The sequence below is a fragment of the Ambystoma mexicanum genome, chromosome 11, assembly GCF_040938575.1.
Source record: "Ambystoma mexicanum isolate Mex_15411 chromosome 11, UKY_AmexF1_1, whole genome shotgun sequence".
In the NCBI taxonomy this organism is placed as follows: domain Eukaryota; kingdom Metazoa; phylum Chordata; class Amphibia; order Caudata; family Ambystomatidae; genus Ambystoma; species Ambystoma mexicanum.
In genome coordinates, this window is record NC_090934.1 from 791,813,405 (window position 1) to 791,837,319 (window position 23,915).

At 44.2% G+C, this 23,915-nt stretch overlaps 1 protein-coding gene across 4 annotated transcripts in view; it reads left to right on the forward strand.

Moving 5' to 3' along the window:
* The first annotated feature begins 1,451 nt into the window (after positions 1–1,451).
* The window catches only part of LMO1 (LIM domain only 1), a 701,992-nt gene continuing 679,528 nt past the window's right edge, over positions 1,452–23,915 (forward strand). The window contains exon 1 of one of the 4 annotated variants that reach the window (XM_069623720.1): positions 1,452–2,022. In XM_069623720.1, coding sequence (XP_069479821.1) covers positions 2,001–2,022 — 22 coding nt within the window. In that variant the 5' untranslated portion in view covers positions 1,452–2,000. The remainder of the gene's footprint in view (positions 2,023–23,915) is intronic. The other 3 variants (XM_069623721.1, XM_069623726.1, XM_069623725.1) reach the window with 3 other exon arrangements.

The window sequence follows — 23,915 nt, forward strand, 5'->3', positions numbered from 1 at the left end:
AGATGTGTTGTTTAGTTTGCTAATAATTGCCAATTATCCAGCTTGTGGACGATGACGAATGCAGAAACACCCACGTGGAAGATGATGGACAGAACGCTGGGACCAATGGCCTGGTATCCCCTATGGAGCCGTTGACCTACGTATAGGGTCCCACCAACCAGCCGCGCATGTTTCTACTGTAGGTAATGCTGTCACTGATGATGCTGTGTACCTTCTTAATGTGCTGCTCATGCAGATTTTGCCAGAACGTTCCGCGGCAGCAGAGTTCTTTGTTGGCGCATTCCATTGTTGTGTGGAAATAAACCTTGTAGTTTTGGGCCTTTTTCCTTAGCGGGTTGCATTTTTTTTTGTGAGCCTCTAGGGACTTTCCTAATTAAGCAAAGGAAATGAGTGGGGAGTGGAATCCAAATGAACAAGCGACCTCAGGATGTCGAATGGCAGGGGGTACTTTAGGAATAAAGCAGGCTGATTCCGCCCCTTCAGTAGCAACTGAACTTGATGGCACTCCTTTTGGTCAAGACTAGGGGTTTCCTCATGTAGATGGGCTCAGAACAGGGGAGATGGCTGAGAAGTTGTAGCCTGGTCAAAGCGGATTAAGAGGCGGAAGAGCCAGCATGTAGTGGGGGGTGGTGGAACCAACCCCCGCGCCCCAGTAAGGTCTGACAGGACAAATCTCGTCAGTTGGTCACTTGCATCATTCCCTTTCTGCAATGTATGGCCATAACGGTAATGTCATTTCTTGATAAATCCTGCAGAACTTGTTATCCCACACTTTCAATGAGTGGAGTCAATGTGAGTTTTTACCAGTGTTGCGATGATTGTCAACTGTTGTGGTTGATACTATTGTATGAGGCACCTCAGTGGACAAGGGCCCAGGTTATAGACATAGTGGGATAAACTCAGCGGAAAAGCAAAGACGTAGCATCAGTGTACATATTCCAACATGCATTCGAATTCAACAGTCAAGAAATGGGACCAGAATTTTTCATATATGTTTTAGTTTGTCGTTTCCTTTTCAATGACATATTCACTCGAATCATTGGAAGTTAATGCCTGCGTTCATTATCAATTCCAATCACGCTAAGACAGATGCAAGGGTCACGCATACTCTCACAAGGGTGACGGTTGCACGTGCGGGAGCGCTTGCGTGCGTGAACGCGCGCGCGCGCGCCTGTGCTGCGCAGGCTCTACTGTGCTTATGCGTCTTGTCAGAATTAATGAGAAAAGTTCCCTTGCCCTAGGGGTAATTAGTGTCCTTGGAGTTAAATAAGCTAATACTTAGACACCTCTGGCACAGGCAATTATGTTTGTGTATTGAATAATTGATTCAAAGTGGGGGGATGGGCTGCTAATCAGATCTGAGCATAATGAATTGATTTAATTAACAGGGGATTCTGAGGATCCCTGGGAAATGTGTGCCTTTATTCGGCGGCAGGCGACCGCAGACCACATAAATTGAGCGAGAAAGGCAACGAGCTAGAGCACTGTGCTTTCAGGAACAGACCTGCATATTTCGTCTTCTTCTCCAAATATAATTTTAGATTTAGAGCGAAAAGAGGAGAAGGAGCACTTTAGACGCCTGGGAAGAGCTGCAGTGGCATCCGTCAAGGCTATGAGCCATCACATTAAATGACATTTACAGAATCCCCCCCCCCCCCCTGCAAATTGAAGAGTTTGCGAAACCAGCGCTGGAGAGGAGCACCTTGCTCCCCACGCCGTTTAAACAGCAACGTCCGTTTCTTTTCGGAACAGTTGAAGGTGCAAAGGGCAGGTGCAGTTGCTTCTGCGTTAGTAACGCTCTTCACTTCAGAGGGTGATAATAGCTCAGACCGATCTAGGTGGACAGTGGCCCTGTGGTGCCATTGGAACTCTCTCGGTGGAGGACGGTCTGCGCGTTGCACGGAGGTCCTCTCTGCACCTGAGCGGTGTCTACGGAACCCGCTCCTCCGGCTCCGGGGGAAGGAGCGCCTGCAGCCGGACTACCCTACGTCCCTGGGACCATGGTGCTGGACAAGGAGGACGGTAGGTGGCGGCGGTGTATCCGCCCATCGGACGCCAAGCGGGGCTGGCTGTCCAGGGAGGGGACTGGCCGTGTGTGCTTCTCGGGAGTAGGCGATTTCTGGCGAGGAATGAGTGCGTATTGTGCAGGTTGGTGGGGGGCTGTGTTGCTTCTGTGGTGAAGGGCTGTAGGCTTGCCGTGCTAGGTTAAGCAGTCTCTGCAGTCAAACAAGCATCTTTTGATGACATGTGGCTCGGTGTATTGTCAACGCTCTGACGGAACGTACTGTATTGCTGTTGCGTGTTATGTGTTCCGGTCATTTCATGCGAGTCTTTTAGCGTTCCTGTTTGCTCACGTGTTTCCCTGTTTGTAACAACACCCCCTGACCCTTCACCCTCCACAAAAGCCATGCACAGTAAACCACTGTCCAGCAGGGTTTGAACGCCTAAGACACGCGGATAGTAGAGGGGGTAGTGTGTATGTGTATGCTTTTAGAAGATCCCCTTTTGCATACTTAAATCAAAGTCAATTGGAAGCACGGGGAGAGCGGTAGCGGACCCTGCGCCCAAACAATATCGAATGTTGAACTTTCTTGTAAGCGAGGAGCAGGAGGAGCCGCGTTGCTACTGCTCGGCGCCGCTCCTCGGTGCTGCGTGCGCTTTACGTAGTTCAAAGGTGAGGAGTGAGGACGCGGACCAGAGCTGGAGTCCTGGCGTGACGAGGGTGGAAAGTTCTGCGACACATCACGCCTCTCTGTACAGCCCAGTTTATCCCTAGCATGCATTTCGTTCTAGTCGCCATTAAGGGTAGCGCATGTTTAATTTAATGACTTGTGACGTATGGGAATTGGGAAGCACCTTCTGCAATGTCCGTTGCCCTCCCTGCGCAGCTTAATAGCAGCGAGCGAGAGCTTGTGTAAATATGAGACGCAGCTCGACGGGTCTTCAATAGCTGGACTTTTGCAAAAGACGTGCTGCTTTCTCGTCAAACTGTTCAAATACGCCCAGATGTGCTCTGATGAACCAAGTAGACACGTGTGTACGCGAATGCCCCCCCCAGCACCGCCCACTGATAGAAAGGACCTGCTTCTTTGGACCCTCTCATGAACGCGCTGTGATATGGTTTGGTGGGTAAAACGCAAAGGCCCTTTGGTGAATGAAAGTGGAAGGGCATTTGGCCGTGCCCAATCCAGTACTGTGAAAACGCTGCAGCCCTTAATTGAAAGGACTGTGAAATGTAGACATTCCCAACGGGGTTTCCCAGGAGGTTCTTGGATCTGTGCTATACACACTACCCAATGGTTCCCATTATTATCACGAATGCACATTTTGAATGTAAATATAATGCAAGTGAAATGAGAGCCCATGAGATAAATGGTGAGGCTACCGATTTGTTACTTTTCCTTAAAAATACTAGCACTTGTCCACGTTGTTATGCATGCATTCGCTGTGCCTCGTGTAGTCTAAGTGTTGTCCACGGGTCGCGTGGGTTGCGGCTGCTGCCAGGTCCTAGGGACCAGGTAAAGGGACGAGGCACCCTGAATCTTGCCAAAAGCACTTTAGGTCACACTGTTCTGGGTGGAGCATGTGCTGCGGTGTTGCCCTTTTAGCACTGCCGTCTGCAACTTTGAAAGACCTACATCGGCATGATATCATATGACATTTATAATGCGCCTGTACAGAAGTGTTTCTAGGTGCCACAAGACAAAGGGCGGAAGACATAGGGAGGAGGAGACGAGCTTTCCTACCAGGCAGGGAAGTCATTTCACCAAGATGCCAGGGGTAGCAGAAGTGACATCACATGACCCTTGACCCCTGATGACATCACAGGAAGTGATGTAATTTGACCCCACCCGAAGTGATATCGCCGGAAGCAATGGAACACGACCTTTCACCCATTGACAAAACAGGAAGTGGCATCACATAGCATTGTACACTACGAAAATAATGTGGCTACGATATCACTATAATGTGATGTACATTTCATACAAGTATGGATCGCCATATGTATTGTTAAGATCAGCGTGTATAGGCCCATATTACCAAATTACTGTGAATGCAAGCAGACGTCCATAACCAAATGGTAATGATGTGGCACTTTATATAGAAAAAATATACACCCTACATCACCCAATCTGTGTTGGTACTCATTTATTGACCTCAGAAGGATAAAAGGCTGAGTTGAGGCGTTTAAGAACAGACTAAATCAGAGACAAACCCCCTCAAGTGTGCCTGAAAAAAACCTTTAATGAGTCTAGCAATTATTGCATAGAATTCCGGAAAGAGACATTATTTGGTATTCCTATGCTTTCTTATTTAGGGTCAGTGCTGAAAGTGTTAGACTTGTGGCACTCCTGTTCTTATTTTTCTTCTTTTTTTAAGGGCCCTGAACAAGAAAGCCAGACATCCCAGAAGTAAAGAGCCAGAGCCCAGGAGCTAAAAAAAAACAAACTTTTTTTAAAGTTTATTTTTTAGAGGTCGCAAGGGAGAACACAGAGGTCGCAAGGGAGACCACAGAGGTCTCAGTTGCGACCTCTGGCGACCCCTAAATGACGTCCCTGCTACCAGGCCTTGGGTCATTTGGATCGTGCAAGTGCAAGAAGTGCAGGGGGGGTAGTAGAGGAGAAAGTGTGATCAGGGCAGCATGGCTCTGAGTAAGTGCAGCCAGCGCAGCGCGACTCTGGCTAAGTGCAGAGAGGCATTACAGTTACATGCTCGGAGAAGGATTAGGGGTCCTATTGAAACCATGGTTTGATAGTGAAGATAAAACATGAGCATTTATGCGTGCCCCAACAGAAACCCCATAATCCTCAACGCACCCTCTTTGCAACAGCATGGACCCTCACAAACTAGAGGACTCACGCATTTGGGGGACACAGGGCTGCGAGGGTGTGGACGTTAACACACGCGTCACCAACATTGGCACACACATTGGGAATTCAAAGTATGGGAAATCTAAAATTCACCACTATATGCACAGAGGCACTCATATTCCAGTGAGGCAAACGTGTGTTCTGTCTTTCCCCTGCTCTCATCACCACTAATGTTCTCACCCAGAACCTACTATTCACTTACAGTTTGGCAGCAGCTGCAGTTTGCACCTGTGAGTGTTCTGATTTCTCACCATGTTGCTGCATAGCCAACTGTTGATGTTGAGTCACACAGGGGCCACAGGTTGCATCGAAAATGTGGGTGTCTTGTATTATTGTGGGTGTGCGTGTTATGTGCAACATTGTGTGTGATGTTGTCGGGCGCAGCACCTTTCAGGTGAGGTGGGGGCCTGTGTATGGAGCCTGAGGACGAGGAGGAGGTGAAGACCATAAGTCCTTATTTTTATAAGGAGGGTGACACCTTCTGTTGTGTTCTTCGTTTATCACTACATAACTCTGCCCTTTTGCAACGGCGATGACATGATGAAGGGGAATTCACATCCCCCTACAGGAGTGGTCTTCAAAAATGTTCATACCGAGACCCCCTCATGACCCCCCTTGAGTACAAATATTGGTTCTGCCCCCCCCCCCACCTAGCAGTTTGCCTCCGCCGCAGGGGGCCCAAAGGATATCTGGTGGGGGCCCAGGCTCTTTAAAATATATGCAGATTTTCCACTGCTTATATTTTTTATTAAAAGCAGTCACCTTAATCCTTGTTTGAAATTAAAAACAGTAATCTTAATGCCTTTTTAAAGAGTCTGCCCCCACCCATCTGGACATCTTTGCCCTCCCAGGGGATTTGGGGGGCCGACCCACAGTTTGAAAGCCACTTCCCTACAGTATCCGGGTTGAGAGATAAAGAAGGCACTATTAAGACCTAAGGGGCCTCATTATGAGTGTGGCGGTCCGGAAACAAGGGTCCTGGTAATCTTACCAGGGCCGCTGCACCCGACTGACCATGCCGGCCGCAGAGGCCCCGGGAGGGCTCATCACAGAAGCATCAGCACCATTAGTAACGGTGCCAATGCTTCTGTGAACCCATTTCCATGGAATCTTATTGGACTCCATGGGAATGGGGACTAACATTTTCCGGCAGCCAGCTTCCCGGTCTGCCGGGACTCGTAACGTCCCGGTGGCACCGGGAAGTTAGGTGCCGGTAAAATGTTACGAGCCTGGCGGCAACCCGCCGGAAACACCAGCAGGGTTACGCCGGACTCGTAATGAGTTCGTCACCCACACACATCCACCCAAACCCTTCCTAAGTGACGGAGCTCCTGGCCTACTTGCCCATCCACACATGCAGGTGGTTCAACCTTTGACCCTGCACTTTGCTTGAACTGTTGCCTACCTTGTGTTGACCAAACACTAGTACAGATGCATGACCATCCAACACAGTCGAGGGCCTGATGCCCGAAACTTTCCCTAGATCAGGGCCTGCACGACCACCCCCACCAATTCACCTTCCAGTCCATCTGCAGGAATGCAGTCAACCCGTGTTTTCATTTGCTCTGTGTCAGTAAAGAAAGCTCCTATTTTGATCGACAAACCAGCAGCCACACAAGCTCGGCCTTGTCTGCTTTATTTTCTTCGTGGTCTTATTGAGGAAGCATTGGGGCCAGTATGTGAAGACCCATGTTATGTCTGAATGCCCAAAGTGCTGCAGAAAGGTAAATGGACAAATGCAGATAATAAACCGTTCATATTGTATGTCTTTAGTAAACATACTGGCTGATATGGGCAGTATCAGCAGCTCGGCTACTCCTGCTTGTGCAAGTTTGCAAACTAAGTTTGCTTGTACCATTTTCCAAAACGTCGATCCTGGTTTTTCCACCGGAAGTAGGCCTTTGGATCCCTGTGAGTTTGAGGAGAGAGAAATAGGCTACTTTCATCTGTTTTTAACAACAAAGAAAGAGAAAACTAGAGCATGAGAATGCAAGTTGCTCCTCAGTGCGCCTGTGTTGTGTCTTCTTCGCTTAACGATAAGGCATACCTCAGGAAAAAAAAGCCATCCAAATTGATTTGGCCACTGAATGCTGCTGCTTTCCTCTGGTTTTTAAAGACTTCTTTTAATCATAACAAACAGAGTGACATTTTCTTTAAGTCCTGCCAGAGGGTTCCTGGCAGCCCATATCTTTTCAATCTGATTGGCAGGCTAACAGCAGGACGCTTCACCAGCAGCAGAAGTGCGGGAGGCAGGTGAGCTGAGAGGAAAGGCTGAGATCTGAGGAGAGTTCCCTAATAGGGGTGGAGTGGGATGTTTGGGCTCTTTTAAGTCTCGCAGGAGTTATCATTAAGCGTGAGGCGTCTGTAATGGAATGGCGGCGGCGCACAAAAGCGGAGCGCGTGCCCTCCGCAATCAAGAGAGTTTGCCGCTCCCTTCATCATTGACGCTTGAAAACGCAGGGATGAAACGACAATAATGTCAATGGCGAACACAGTGACATAAGAGACCCGGAAAGAGAAGAACAGGGGGCTGGAGCCGGTCCTTGGCAGCACAGATTTTTTTATCAGAGGCCTACCTACATTACAGAGCCCCATTTTAAGGCAACTAAATCTATTTACAGACCGACGATGGCCCTGATCGAGGGCAGTTTCTAGACAACATTGCCCCTAGGGCAACACACAATATTCTGCCCTCAAGTTGGTCCTCTGCTGCTTCCGTGCAGTGCCCTCCCTCGCAACATTATTAAATCATTTCAATTTAAATAACATTTTATTGAAGGTTTTATTGACTTGGACTTGAAATGAATGAGTAGACAACAATGTATACAACAATGTTTCAAATGGTAATTTATTTTCATTATCCCAGGATTATGTTCATTATGATCTACACGCAGGGCATTTCTGCTGGGTTATTTTTCCCAAAATGTCGCCCTAAATTGAAAGAGCCAATAGTTCTCTTCAGTTGGGGAACAGCAGGGCTCCAAATCTTCCAAGGGAAGAAAGGAGAGGGGTGTGAAAAAAAGAGGACAGGAGTGGGCAGGGGGGAAAAAGGGGAACGTTCCCAGTTACATTAATTAATGGGAGTATCTCGACGCTGCTTTAAAACGCTCTCACGGAAGACAAGAGTAATAGGTAGGCTATGAGGTGAAGCAGTCATCTAGACATATGATGTGACTGACAGGCCCAAATTATAACAAATCTTGCCAAATGCCAAATACCTTAAATATCACGATGTAATTTACATCAAACACTAAACATAACAAAAGAGGAGAGACACTATGGCCCTCATTACGACCCTGGCGTTGGACCATGGTGCTAATAGCACCATGGTCCATGCCGGTAACTTACCGACTCCGCCATGGCGGAATGGGGAATTACCGCCCCATTCCGAGGTTGGCGGGGCGGTAATTCCCCATGCCTCCATGGCCCTTCCCCATTCCCATTTTTGCCCCATAGGGCTCAATGGAAATGGGGAAGGTGCTAAGTACGGTGCCGCAAATTGAGGCACCGTACTTAGCACCAAGGTCCCTTTGCGGGTTGGTTTTTAACGCCTGCAAAAAGCAGGCGTTAAAGTCTCCAACCCGCAAAGGGACCTCGTAATCAGGCGCTAAGGGATTACCGGTACGGGTATCCTTACCGGTACCGGTAATCCCTTAGCGCCAGGCTCGTAATGATGTTTTAAAAAAAATAAAAATCATATGTGGGTATAGGACACATTTTGTGAAACCTTCGTGCATCACTATTTCATTCATAATGCCTTTCATTTGTAAATAACACCCATGTACCGTGATGACTGCAGCAGGGTACTTGCAAGAGGGCTGCTTCAGCATGCCCTTTTTTTGGGCAACATAGATTCTTCAGGAAAGGCCGTGCCAAACTGCCTCGGGTCTGAAGGGACAGTGGGCGAGGCGGACACTTGCTACTGAAACATTCTTCCCCAAAGCATTTGGATTTCACAGGAAAAAGAGACATCTGATTTTCGGAGGTCGCCCTTATGTGTCTGGTCAGGAGGAACAGCAGCTGGGTCCATAGACAAGCTTGTGTGTAGCTGTATCCGACTGGGTGGCCTAGGGGGACAGTTTGCACAACAGCTTCTGCTTGATTGAAAGCCAGGGCAGCACCTTCAGTGTTGATGTTTTGTGCTCAGCCCATTTTACTCACAAGTGTAAAGTTGGTAGCATATTTTCGTACTCTCTGGATCTTGGCCATCATCAGGGCTGGGGCTCCTTTATACACATTGTTGCACTACTCAGCGCCGGATAAGGGCGCTACTTGGATGATTGCAGTCTGCCGTGGCAGCGTCAGCAGCAGGCGATGATGCTGGAAGCAAAGGTGGCTGTAGCATACTGGATGACACTATAGATCTGTGGAACACATTCGAGTTCAGTGTTGAACGTGATCAGCATTTCTAGGCATCAATGGCCACCATTAAAGCAGTTTGTAGAAGCTAATCTAGGTGACATTACACAGCTGTGTTGTGTTGGCTACATTATCTATATAACTTTCTTTCTATCTAAAATCATCCAGTCAATTAAATTCACTTTTCAAGTGGTCATTTTCCGATCTTTATTTCAGGCACTTCATTGACAAGTGGAAGCACCTGACATGCACACATTTAGCAAAACTGATCTTTGCTAGTAGCTTATCTGACATTGGTATAGGCCCATTTTAATGTCTATGGATGCATTTGTCTTTGTGGAATGAAAAACGAAACAGAATATGGGAGAACTTGCTGGGCATATGGACATCTCTGTGAAATTGAATATACTTGTTTAGAATTGGGACATTTGTCCGTAAGCCCTAGAGTGGTTGACGGATCCTTGCCTCCCAGACCAATGCTATAAATTCCAACAAAAGCACTTTGAAAGCTTCAATTAATGAGGCAATGGTAATTAGTAGTAAAGAAGCAATTAAGTAATCCCTAAGTATGTTGAGTAATTGGGATATAAAGACTAAGCCACGCGATTTTTGGTCAACTACTTTAAAAACATTAAGTTATAATCATTAATAATATGACAAATAAAAGAGGTGGTGCAAAGGATGGCCTGTGTTCACCTAAGAAAGAAATCGTTGCCTTCTTAAAAAGTGAGTGCTCCCCAGTTCTACATGTGCGGCATTCCATATGTTGATGCTAGATAGTTAGGCTGGGCTTACACAGATCCTCAGACCTGCAGAGACTGCATTATGAAAGCCGAGACTGAGTTGGTTATGCTGATTATGCAAAGCCAACATCGAATTGGTTGTCTTCCTGACCTGACAATAGCAAATGGACAATAAATGTCCTAGAAAGAGCCATGGGATGAACACCACCAAATCAAGGTGGAGCTCTAGTATAAAGCAGATGACATACAGATGTGCAGTCGACTGAAGCCCTCTTTAGGGCTTTTAAAGTTGAATTCAAAAATACATTTGGACAGGCTTGTAATCATATCATATCTGCTCTCCAAGGCAAGGTCCTCTCCCACCTGGATGGTAGGAATTTCCTTCTGGAAGGATGTCGTTGACTACCCTGGCACCCCTGAGATGTGTCCTACATGCTGCAGCTCAACTCATTTAAGGACTTTGCAAATTAGACCACATCACCCTGATCCCCATCAAACTGCTCTAACTCCCACTGCAAGCACTTATCATCATCACATACTTCTGTATCATCTCCAAGACTGTCCCCCTGAGGTGCCCAAGCTACCTCATTGAGAGTGTCAGCATCTATGGAGGACTATGATCCATCAGAAGTAAGGATATGTGCTGACTTGAACACCGATGCTGCAGGAAGGAAATAACCAGAAGACAGGCCTTTTCTGTCTGCACTCCTAGACTCTGGAACCTCTTCCCCATCAAAATAAGACTCACCTCCTTCCTTCTTTGTTTCAGGAAAAACCTCAAGACCCTCCTCTTCAAGCAATGGCTCCTTTCAAACACTTGGCCACCTAACCTGAGACTGGGTGATCTGCTCCACCATTATATCCTCTGGTTGCTTGTAGACCCCTTGCTGGCAAATTGCCCGCCATGCCCCCCCCCCCCCCCGTTGTTAACTCCTCACTCCATGGGATCTCTGCTTCCCTCCCCATGTTCTTCCAACTATGAATTGACAATCAATCTGTTGCTTCCAGAAGGCAGGTCAGCATTATACCCTAATAACAGTACTAAAACCAATAATAATAATAATAATAATAATAATAATAATAATAATAATAATAATAATTTTAGAATGCTTTTTATCTGTGCAGCGACATGGCTATCTATGTGTGTATATTTGATGACTATGACATCTGGACTTGCATGGTTATTTTTTAATTACCTGAGCTCGTTTAAATAATATTTTTAATCAACTTATTACATAGCAGCTAAACCCACAGTTGCTCATTTGTTCAAAGCTTCTCTGAGCATACCATCACACCACTCTAGGCCTAATGTAAAATGTGCTTAAGAACAACACCTTTTAATCAGTTCTCCAAGTGTGTGTAGTGGAACTATGCACCCTGCTGGACTGCCCCTGCTCCCTACAATCCCCATCGCCATGCCCCCTCCCACACGCAGACCAAACCCCCAAACAAAAACACCCGCCGTCTAAAGGGAATGCTCAGTGAAGTGCAAGTTCAAACTTCTTCCTACACTTTTGTTTTCAAAGTAAACCATTCCAGAATGGTTTCTTTTTAAAACAAAAGTATTGGAACAGTAAAACCTGAAAAAAAGTACAGTAGAGGAGCAACGCTCCCGTCCACATCGACCACTGCTTTTGATCAGGTGACCCATGTTTTATATTTTCGATATATTGTACACTGTTAAGCATGCATTGCGAAGTAAAGATCTTTTAATGAGGAATACATTGCTCACTAAAGAAAGCACAAAGTAAACCAGACAGTAGGTCAACATGTCAGTGTGGGGGTTTAGGGGGTGGATATGCGCAGCACTTCACAGACAACACGTTCTGTTTCAGAATGAAAAGGCCACCCCAGCACAATCATTCCCGTGACTATTGGAGAGCTGTGAAAGGAGGCCATTGACATACATGAATTGGGAGGACTGCTGAAATGAAAAGTGGGGACGAAAGAGCTGCATTTATAGTTGCACAACAAAGGTTCCTCGAGAGAATTAGCAAGAGACAGGTACACTTGTTGCTGAGCAGGAGAAATATAGCCTTTGGAGCAAGTGACTGGTGAATTGCTAACGAGGACAGCGAGAGGTGATCTAATAGTGAGGACATGAAAGAGAGCTGGATTAGTGGGGGTGCAAGATTGAGGTGAACTTTGAGTTGTAAAAAAATAAGTCAGTGGGAGTGGTGACAGGAGAGAGGTGACTTGATGGTGGTAATAGAGTGCTCACTGTACACAAACCTAAACAAGCATTGACAAAGCCGGTAGTCTAGCTTTGATAATGTATAGTGGCAAATGCTTCTATAAAGCCTCCACAGGACACATCTAGCTATCTAATAATGTACACGTGTACATTTTTTGCTCAGTGATTATTTTTTATCACAGTGTTGTAAAACCCATTACAACCATTTGCAGAGAATTGTGGCCAATTGAAACAAATAAACACTTTGCAAATCTAAAATGTTTTTACATTTCTAAAAATGTGCTCTATACCGTCCCCAACACCCCTAATCCTCTGTTTACTACGCGCAAACATATTCAGTTTCTTAAAAATAGAAAGCCATTACTTGTCACAAACACAACACTAATTGTCAACACAAAAATAACCCAACACGTTTTTGCCAAAGAGACGCGTTTTATGGCACATTTATCAACATCAATATTGCTTTCTGACCTATGTATGTTTGCATTTTAAACCATTCAAAGAAAAAGCACACATTTATGATGCCAAAGGGTCCAAGACACAACACAACCTCCAGCCAGGTAGAAAAACGTCTTCCCTTTTGCCACAAAATGTTCCCGATTCCTGCTCATGTGTAGTTTGGAGTACAAGTATTTATGCTGTGTGTCCTAAAAAGTTGATTTCATTTCTGGAAGGAATCGTTCCTGGATTTGCACTGGACTCCTCCCAAAGATGATCCAATCTATTGCCACCCAGTCAAGTCAGGTCGACCAGGTTTTTATCAAGCAGTTCACATAACCAGGGCAGTCCCAGGAAACACAACAAAAAGTATGACGCTGAATAATAGGAGAAAATGCAAAAAGAATGCTTTAGAAATAATAACACAACAATACCTATTATGAATTCTACTGCATAAAAAAAGGAGAACATGGTAAATGAGGGGGACAACCCAATCCATCAAGAGAAAATAACATAAGTCCATTCAGCTACAAGGAATTATTACCAACCTGCCAATTCCACATTGCATAGAGCACTGACATAACCTGCTGTCCATAAAAAGTGCTCGTCCTTGACTTTGAGTGACAGGCATTCTTTTCTAATTCCCTAGAGAATTCCAAGTGATGTACCCTAGGTGGCCAAGGCAGTTTTCTCCCGCTCCACCATGCGCTCCGCAGAGTGTAGCAAGCATATTAGAGGTTAAACAGAAACACATGGGTTGGTGCATAAAGTAGAGCCAGACATTGCAGATAAAGAGGCTCACCATTGTGTTGAGCTTTCCAAAGTGGTCCCACCAACTTCCATTTGATCTAATGTTTGAGTAGCAGCCAGACCAATTTGGGACTCTCACAGACGCAAAACCTGCCTTTTCCTAGAGCTTTGCTGCCGTTTCAGATCATCTTCTGGCAAAGCAGGATACACACTGATGCAATAGTCCAATTCAGACAGCATCATGGCCTGGCAGGGAGGAACCTGATTTTCTGGCTGAGGAAAAGATGGAGAGCTACATCAAAGCATTGAGATTGTAACATGTGCTCTGTTTGGTTGCCTTGATCCGGGCAACCGATGCCAGATAATCCAGTGTGTCCGTCAGTACTGCACTTTATGTGATCCGGGCGGTCATACCAGGCAACAGCCATGGGCAAAGTTGGGGGAAGGGGTGCAGCAGGGACAGCCTGAACAGCCCACACCTGGGAGAGCAGGAGACGTTCCATGTTATCATTAACAGGCAGCAGCACTGGTGGACAGAGGCAGAGAGCAGTAGTTAGCCCGTCCATGTGCATCTGCCCCCCATCATGCAGCTAGTGGCTTATTAACTTGCTGAATCTTTTTGTAAAGCTCCCACCCTCCATTGGCATCTCATTGTGGAACAAAATGTGCAACAACATTGGACAGTGAAAACATTGCTATACAAGCGCAATGGCATGCCATTAAAGGGCATTTCTTTGCTTGCAAAGCCTGCAGGATTAGGAGTTTGTGGGAGATCGGGTGAGAGACAGAAGTAAATGGCCAAAGGAAGGTGTAATATATGACAAGGAAGAGGGAAATTGACATTGGTTCGTAACAGAAATAATACGTGTAAGTTTGAGCTAATGTAACTCAGCGCCCCATATGTATTTACTGTAGCTAAAACGTTATCTAGCAGCAGCGCATCGATGCCCCCGGGCTGTGTGCACTCTATATAAATGCAAATAAATAAATGGCCTTGTGACAGGTAACATTTGGTCAAATTTTGTTTTAAGGATTTTTGGGGTGATCAAATAAGTGGCTCCGAGTCATCTGGACACCACTGCAGTTTCTTTGGAATATTGCTGTTTTCTGGTATGTTAATCCAGTTGAAACCAAAGACAAGACTAGAACTCCCAGAATGCATTGATCTATTAGATGAAAGTTCCAGACTGGGGATCACTTGTTCAGGTGACAAAGAGTGACCATGCCAAACTTTGCTGTGTACTGGAAGGCAAGCAGAGGAAAGAGCAATGTTGTTACCATTTATGTTTGTTACTGCATTTTATGTTTTAGGCAAAAGGGCCAGGAGTAGTAAAACTGGGAGGGTAATGATTTAGAACTTAAGGAAACAACTGCTTTTGTTTGGTGCTGTATGCAATCAATAGCAACTTCTTGTGTGTGTGTGTGTTATTTACTGTGAAAAAGTATATGGCAAATGTGAAACACAATCCTTAACAAAGCCAACAGTTGTGTTTTCTGTGTAGTGAAATGTGTTCTTTGTTGCTACTGTAGGAATTTAGATCATATGCCCATGTATCTTCACAATTCCCGTAGTGTTAGAATTGCAACTCACACCATTTACAAGGAATTTCAATTTGTTAGTCTTAACTTGAGTCATGTAAATATCATTTGGTAATATTTGCACATGAGCTATCCATCCGGCATGTGAAGCAGTTTGTGAAACAGAGGGCAGGTGGTCGGTCGCTTTCCTCAGCGCGCTCCCTTCTTTGGAACAGCCTCCTCCTTACTCTTCGTCTTGAGCAGGACCTCTTTAATTTCCAGAAAAGCCTCAAGACCTTCCACTTTACCTATTCATTTACTCTGCCTCTACCCTGGTAATCACACAGTAGCTTGACTGGTGTGCAGGGCCCTTGTGCATCCTCGCAGGCCAGACCTCTTTCACCCCAGCTGCTGTCTATCCCCTGCACTTGCCTCGGCTCACCCTCCACCACTGCGGGTTTCACTTACCTTTCTTCATAGCACTTCTCCAGCTGCTCTCCATGAGCACCACAGCACCTATTCCATACCACTCTTCCCCTTGCACTTGCACGTTCTGAACACTCACAAGGCATAGTAGGTTAATCTTCCCCTACCCATTGTCTCTTCATCTATGTTGTATTTAATTATTTAACATTGTTGTAATTATTTTGTCTATTGTCCCCTGTCCCCACCCAGTTGCCCTGTGGGTGCTTTGAAACAGTATTTGTTGCCCATATGAGCACCTAACAAGTGAACAATAATTAAATAAATGGTCAGTCTGCATGACCAAATATATTTTAACACATGAATGGGTACTAGTCACAGCCTTCAGTTATGGACAATGGCCACAACCTTCACCCATGTGCACAGAATATTTTAAAACACCAACAGGCTATCAACCATAGATTTTGGCCTTTGCCAGTGGATACAGCTTTCTACCGTGTCCACTGGATATTATATACACAGATCAGGCACTAGCCATGGACTTTAGCTCAATACTGGTCAATGGCCACAATCTTTGGCTGTGCCCACTATATATTCTAACATATAAATGGACCACTAGCCATGGCCTTTGACCTTGAGCAGTTTGTACTTATTTTGGCCATATCCACTGCATATTTTAAAATAATAAAATGCAATAAGTGATGGCCTTTGGCCGTGACCGCTGTGTATTATAGAACACTAATCAGCCACTAGCTTTGACCTTCGGCCGAGCCCACTGTATATTAAATACACTAACCAGCCGCTAGCCATGGTCTTCAACACAATACTAGCCAGTGGCCACAGCATTTGGCTGTGCCGACTGTATATTCTACCACATTAATGGGCACTAGCTATGGCCTTTAGACATGGCCACTAACTACAGCTTTCAACATTGCCCACTGTCTGTATATTTTAAAACAGTGATGGCTCCTAGACATAGCTTTTAACCATGCACATTAGTATTTTGCAACACTAACTAACCACTAGCTGTTGTGTTTGGTGATGCCCTGTGACCAAAGCCTTCGTCATGGCCAAGTCCAAGGCCTAAGTTGTTATTAAGAAAATCATAGTTTTCATGAGCTAATCTATAAATGATGTTATGTCTAATTCCATTATTGATGTAATTAGTTATATGCAATGTAATTAGTGTTGTCACCAGTGATGACATCAGTGATGCGATTTGTAATGTCGTCAGTGTTCTCATAGAACATGTAATTAGAGATGTCATCAGTAATATGATCTGTGATGTCATCAATGTGGTCATAGACTTTGCAACGGGGGCGAAAAGTTTAGGTGGCTTTAGCTGAATTTTAGGGGTTCTATTGCGCTAAGTTCTCACCTTAATGTCTGTTCAACTAAAGTTTTTTCCTTGAATTTAGAAGATTTTGATACAATGTAATCCTCACCTTAACGTCCCTGCAACAAAAGATTTTTCCTTAAATTTCAAGGGTTTTGTTATTACATAGATTCTTTCCACACATGGCCACTGGTCATGACCTACAGTCATACCAACTTTATATTTTAGAACACTACCAGACCACTGACCATGGCCATCAGGCAGGTCCAGTGCGCATGGCCCTGTTCATTTTAGAACTCTACCAGACCACTAGCCATGGCCCTTGTCCCTCTCCGGTGGGCATGGCCACTCAATATTTTAAAACACTTGCAACCCATCACTCACAGATGTTCATCAATCACAAACTAATTTTGACCTGTTTTGGCAGTGGTATTGTTATAAATAAAATATTGTTAGACTTTGAGAACTCACAATGTGTTTAGGCAATGCACAGTGAGATTATATTATTTCTTGAGCATCTCTCATCTTTGGTTAAATATTGAGCTGTAAGCCCCTTGTTTTAGGGCCATCTCTTGATGACTGTTGTGCTGCACTGTACAACACCCTTTAAGCAGCACTGAAAATGACCAACTGCAAGAATAACATATGCAGAGGTAATTTTGCCCCCATAGCAAACATCAAAAGCTGGAACCCAAGAATCTATGCACAGATAAGGAAAAAAGGGGTAGGAATTGGGAAGGGAAAAACACTACAATTAATACATATAACAAAAGGTTAAACAAAGAACACTTATTTGTTTTCGCATTTTATATTTTATACACTTTTTTGTATGTTTTTCTAAGGAATGGGGTAAGAAAAATGACACTTAAAAATATTCCTGCCATTTGCAATTGTCTGTATGTTTTAAAATAGCCTTGCCAAAAGCATCTAGGATGCTACCTTCCACCTCGATCAAGCTTAACAGATTTTGCACATCAGCACAAAGTTTGAAAGATCGGGTGCAGACACAGTGAACTAAAGTTCGGTGTTAGTGGAAAATAACTAGTAATCATATTGGAACTCTATGGCAAAGATGATAAATATCGCTGTACTAATCTTGCTCCATGCACTTTCACCTTTTGTTTCACATAAGCCTTCCTATACGGTTCATTCACTTCATCCCAATGTACGCGGACACGTTGTTGAATTAACGTTGAGGTTCCTAAACTTTGCGACAGCTTGTTTTAAGGTACCCTCTACAAAACATGACCACATAAATTGCACTTGACCTCCTCCTGTTTTAAATGGCAGCCTTCGAAAGGGTGAACAGACTTTGCATCCCATTGCATTGCAGACATCATTTTAAGTTGTGAAATGCTGGTGTGTCTTGCAGAAAAATAAAGACACTTTTAGTATCCCAGTCTAATTCTCCAGAGTCCTAATAGCAATAAGCCCTGAGCCAGTGGGGCATTACCACATCAGGTAATGACCCAGGGTCTTTGTTAAAGCCCTCGCTTCAGTCATGACTGTAACTATGGGCCCTGGGGCATTACCTGATACAGTAATTCCCCCGACTCATGGCTTATTTTTAAATTATAATTTTCTGCAACACAGATGTGCAATATATTACACACTTAGACCGAAAATACACTAATTCCCCAAAGGCATGTGTAAATTGATTTCTTTACATGTTTCTTTTAATTTATTTTTATTGAAAAGTAATATGCTTGGAAAATAGAAAGAGTTAAACATATAGATCTTCTTGAATCTGCAAATAGAAATCTGTAAGAGGGTAAACAATAGTTTATCATAAAGCAACCTCTAAATGACACAACACATGCTTATGCAAAAGATCCACAGATGTTTACTTCTGCAACAGTCAGCATCTGCAGTGTGACCTCTGCAATCAAAGCCTATATCTGTATTAAGAAATTCAAAGTTTGTTTAAGCAAACATATAAATAATATTATGTCTAATGTCATAGTTTTTTCATCTACGTACACATGATCTTTTTGTTTGTCTAAACAAGGTTTGAAAAAATTGCCACTTAAAAAGAAATCGAAGGATGACAAATACTATATTATTCAGATATTAACTTGTCCCAATCCTTACTTCTGGCACCTCCCACAGCTATCAACTGGTGGCATAGATCACAGAATACTCTCATAACTTAGACATTGGGAGCCAGTAAAATTGGAACATGTGGAGCTGACACTGCTGCAGAAGTGGAGGGTTCATTCAGTGTCGGTGGCATTGCATTGGTGGAATCAGGTGCTGGACTCAGTGTTAATTTCCATGCACATAATGCATGAGCACCATGCATTTTAATTATGTGGTGCTCATGCAAATTCCAATACGTATCATCGACATCATCCCAGTGGACTCGCACCAGATGATTTATCATAACTGATATTCCCAGGCTTTGTGACGGAACATTAGTAGTGTGTTCTTGCGCAATGTTCACTGAACATCCTTGCCTTCCTTTTAGAGCACTGTTCTTTCATCTTGAAATATCTCCAACTCTATAGGTTTTTATTTATGTGACTTTCTTCCTGGGTGGTGATGGATTGGGGACCTAGATGGCATTGTCATCTCTGCTGCTGCTGATTTAATGATTAGACATGTTAAAATGTCCAGCTGGTAAGGAAAATGTAAAATAACAAAAATGACAACTCTAAAAAGTCAATGTTACATAAAATGAAGCCTCCTTTCTGAATCTCTCTAGCATTTCTGATGCCTCTGTGAATGGAGTGCTCCAATGGTGCTTCAAGACTCTGGCTGTTGCTGGCAGCACCGTTAATGGGTGGAGGTTGATTATGCAAAACCACTGCTCGCAGCTACAATGAACAAGTAAGATCACATGTATGCCAAAAAAAGCTGCTGTCCAGTATGGGCCAGACAACCCTGACGGCATTAGCTTCTAGTTTGAGACATTGTTCACAGCATCTACTCAACATGCACAATTGGTTAAATGTCTCCCAAGACATGGACAAGATCAGAAGTACAGGCGACCATGGAAGAGACAAAGGGGGGAAAAAGGAAGCACATGGTAGAACATATCCTCACCCAGCTCAGTCGAGGAAAATGGCAGCTGGTGGGAGCAGTCTAGTAAAGAGAAGGAGGAAATGCTGTTATCTTCCAATGAAGATAAATACTTAAAAGCTCTAAAGAAAAGTTAGACTGAGTAAAATCAGAAGGAGAATGAAGACAACTCTGACCCAGACACCCTCATACATTGCTGGGCATCAAGATAAAAGCCACCAACACAACTATCGATGTGGCTAATGAAGAGGATGACAACACCACTGGCCAAAAAACCCAGAAACAAACTATGGAATGAGTGTCCCAGACCACATCTGCCAAAAGGAATTGCTGAAACACATAAAAAGACAAAATAATGTTCACCTGCATGGGCAAGTATACTGAACACATCAAGAAACAGTTTGACGCACCTTGATAATCATACTAAGATAAATGACTGGGTGTTTCAGGGCCAATTTCAAAGATACTCCATCTGACTGATAAAGTAAAAGAGAAAAGGGGGGAGCATAGACTCTATGGTTCTGACAAAAGGGGCCCTGAAAGCCATATGCCTACTGCATAATACCAACAGTACAATCACAACAGAAAGGAAAAGGGCCATTATAGTATAAATTGATTCTATTTTGAGTCAGCTTGCAACATTGGAAGTAGCAGCAGTCAAGTGAAAATGATTTGGTAAATAGTTCATCAAAGAAAACCCTACATAAAATGGTCATTTTTATTCATTCTTTTAGAATTTGCCTGTCCCCTATTTAAGAAACACCAGTTTGGTGGAAAATAAACATTTGTTACCAGTTCTGTTTTGTTTGCTTTTTACATACATCACTAGCTTAAAAATCTTCATCTACATATCCTGCTGACATATTTCAACATATAAATAAAATAAAAAACAGGGATGTGTCTAAGTTGCATTGGACATTGTCACTTTCTTGGGTAATTTGTCAATCACTTGCTCAAACCTTACAGGATACCTGCTCAGCACAGAGAGGAAAAAGCAATGACAGAAAGGTATGATGATGCACATGGGTATGCTAAATATTCACCTTAACTCCATGGAAGAATTGGAGTAAGAAGGACATTAAACAATTTCATTGTGTTTCCTATCGTAAACCTTTGAAGATGGAAGCTTGGAATAAACCATCCCAAACATTTCCAACTACTAATTTGATTAAGAACCTCATCCAGTGCCATTACAACAATATAAAGGAACCCTATACAAATTGACCACAAAATGTACAAACCCATGACCTACAATCTGTGCACAGGTATCCCCTGTAGAAAAGCACATCTGTGTCATGCTCTTCCACTTCTATCACTTCCACTATTCCAGCCACCTCCACCCAACCTCTTGCTAGCCTACATATTTATGTATTTATTTATTTATTTTTGCATTTGTTACAGCATGCTCAACCCTTGGGTGTTTGGGCGCTCGTTACATTGATAGATCAAGAGACATAACAGCAGAAGGAGGGGGGGATGGGAAAGATGTAGTGGGGTCCATGGAGGGTCAAGTATAAAGGTTTCAGTACACGAGATGAAGATGGTGGTATATTGGGTCTTGGAGTGTGGTGCTTTAAATGAAGAGCCAGGTCTTTAGGTTTTTTCTGAAGGTCCAGTATGACTGTTCCTTTCTTAAGTCAGTGGGATGGGTGTTCCATATTCTGGTGGCCACAACAGGCAAGCTCAAGCCTCCAGCGGATTTGTGTCTGAAGCTGGGGACTTTGACTAGGTGGCAGTTCGCAGATCTAAGTGGGCACATGCAGTTGTATCTATCTACCCGTTGATAGGGGAATACTGGGGCTGTGTTGGAGAGGCATCTGTGCATGATGGATATGGTTTTTAACTGTATCCTCTTGCGGATCGGAATCCAGTAAGCATTTCTTCCAGATTTGGTGACATGGTCGTGCTTCGATAGACCTGTGGCAGCACATAGGGCATAGTTTTGTATAATCTGTAATTTGCTTAGAATAAGTTCAGAGGTTCCTGCAAATAGAGCATTGCAGTAATCCAGTTTGGCTCATGTGATGGCTCTTGCTATTGTAAGACAGTTTGGGGTGGAGAAGAAGGGCCTGGTGGCATTCAGCAACTTGGCAGTATATGCAGTGGATGGTGCATGGAGTTTACTTGGCGAGAGAGGTCAAGAGTTGAGTCAAGTTAAAGACCCAGTGTTTTAGCTGCAGATGAGTTGGGGATAATGTTACCATCAATGTCAAACTCTTTGTAAGCTAGGTCCATGTTCTGGAGTGTGAAATGGGAGCCAACAATGAGGATTTCAGTTTTTTTCATTGTTGAAGCATAGCAGGTGGGTTGCCATCCAGTTTTTGATTGTTTCGTAGACTGTGTTGACTGTTGCAGCATCTTGGGTGTAGGAGCTTAGTTTGTGTAGGATATTCTGAGGTGGTCAAGGTGATCGAAGTGTGGTTTTGTATAAATGTTATACAGTGTGGGGGAAAGGCAGGAGCCTTGGGGGACTACACATGTTACTGGCGTCGGTGAGGTGGCATGATCGTCAATGAAGACTCAGGAGGATCTGTCAGCCAGGAAGGATCTGATCCAGTCTGTGGATGATGGTGAGAAGTTTGCTTTTGTGCAATGTGGTTGCAAAATGTTTGACGATCAACAAGGTCAAATGCATTCGAGAGGTCCAGCATCAAAAGAAGGGCGAGGTTGCTGTCAGCCTTAATGACATTGTGCTTATTTTTCAAGTCGAGCAGGGTAGATTCAGTTCCGTATCTGAGGTGAAATCCTGACTGCCGGATACCCAGAATATAATTATTTTGAAGGTATGGTTGTATCTGGATGTAGGTTGTTCGGGCAAGGATCTTGAGGACGAAGGACACGGTTGTGATCGGATGGTAGTTTGTGGGGATGCTGGGGTCTAGGGACTTTTTTTAAAACAAGGGCAGCACCAAGACTTCCTTCAGGGATGTAGGGACAATTTCTGAGGTGAAGGAGGAGTTTATGATGCCTGTGATTATTGGGGTGAGCGTTTCAGTGCAGTCTTTGATAATTGGTGTCGGACAGGAATCTCCTTGGCATCGGGATGGCTTTAGACTTCAGATTATGTTGCCAACCTCAAGCTCTGAGACCATTTGGAAGTCAAATTGGGATTATAGGGGGGTGGTGCTGGCTGACATAGGAGCAGGCTGGGTGGGTTTGTAGTGTATGGCTATTTGTTTGAGGTGGCATATTTACTTAGGGGAAATAATTTTTACAGTAAGGGAATCTTGATTTTTGGAGCACCGGATGTTGTCTATGGTCAGGTCGGGGAGAGGGGCAGAGGGTGACTCAAGCTCTTGCAGGACTGAGAAGATCTTTCGAGAGCTGGATTTGGCATTGTTAATTCTCTCATTGTAGCAGTTTGCTTTGGCAGTGAGGATCTCTTTTTTGTATTCTTTGGTGAGTGCGCTGAATTGAGCATTGGTAGGGGTTCTTTCTCCAAGCTGATTCTGCAGTGTGCTTTTTCGCACGAGCGGGAGAAGAGCTCAGGTTTGCACCAGGAGTTCTTTTTTAGTGTCAGTTTGGCTTCCTGCTGTTTAATGGGGGCAAGTGTTTTCACCACCTCAGTAATGGTGTTCTTGTATAGGTTGACTAGGGCTGCAGGGTTGGTTGCTGTGGCAGGTGGTTCCTCGAGAGCAGAGAGGAGCAGGGCAAGGCTGTTCTTGTTCAGGTTTTTTGTACAGCGTGCCATGCATTAGGTTTTGCAGGGTTGAAGGGGCTAGGCTGTTTGCCGATGGGGATGTCAAAGGAAAACTTGTGATGGTCGGAACACGGGCAGTGTGTGGTGGTGGGGTTGGTGACATTGCAGTTATTGCACCTTGCATATTTACAGAAGAACTACTTTACAACACCAACGCAATTGCTGCCTCTACAGATATATTTTAAAAAATGGCAATTTCTTCCCCCTTATTTTACCAAAATAAAAACAGAAAGAACTCATGAAAAGAATAAACACAACAAACCCATACTTCAAACATTATGTATGGCCTGAAATTGCATAGTCACAGCAAGAGTTCATTGACTTTTTCCTAGCTGTGGTTACAATATTAAACTTTGCGAGGTAGGTCACATAGATTTTCATACATGTACACTTAATAGATAAATCTTAGAAAGGACTCTTTCGGGTAAAAACACTGCACTTTCTTGCACATTGAGGACTATACACGTGGGTATAGTCCAACAATCCCACGGCTACGACCATTCCCAGTCGTTGATGCAGTTAACTGTGTCTCTGAAATTAAACACCCCATTGGGCAATACCG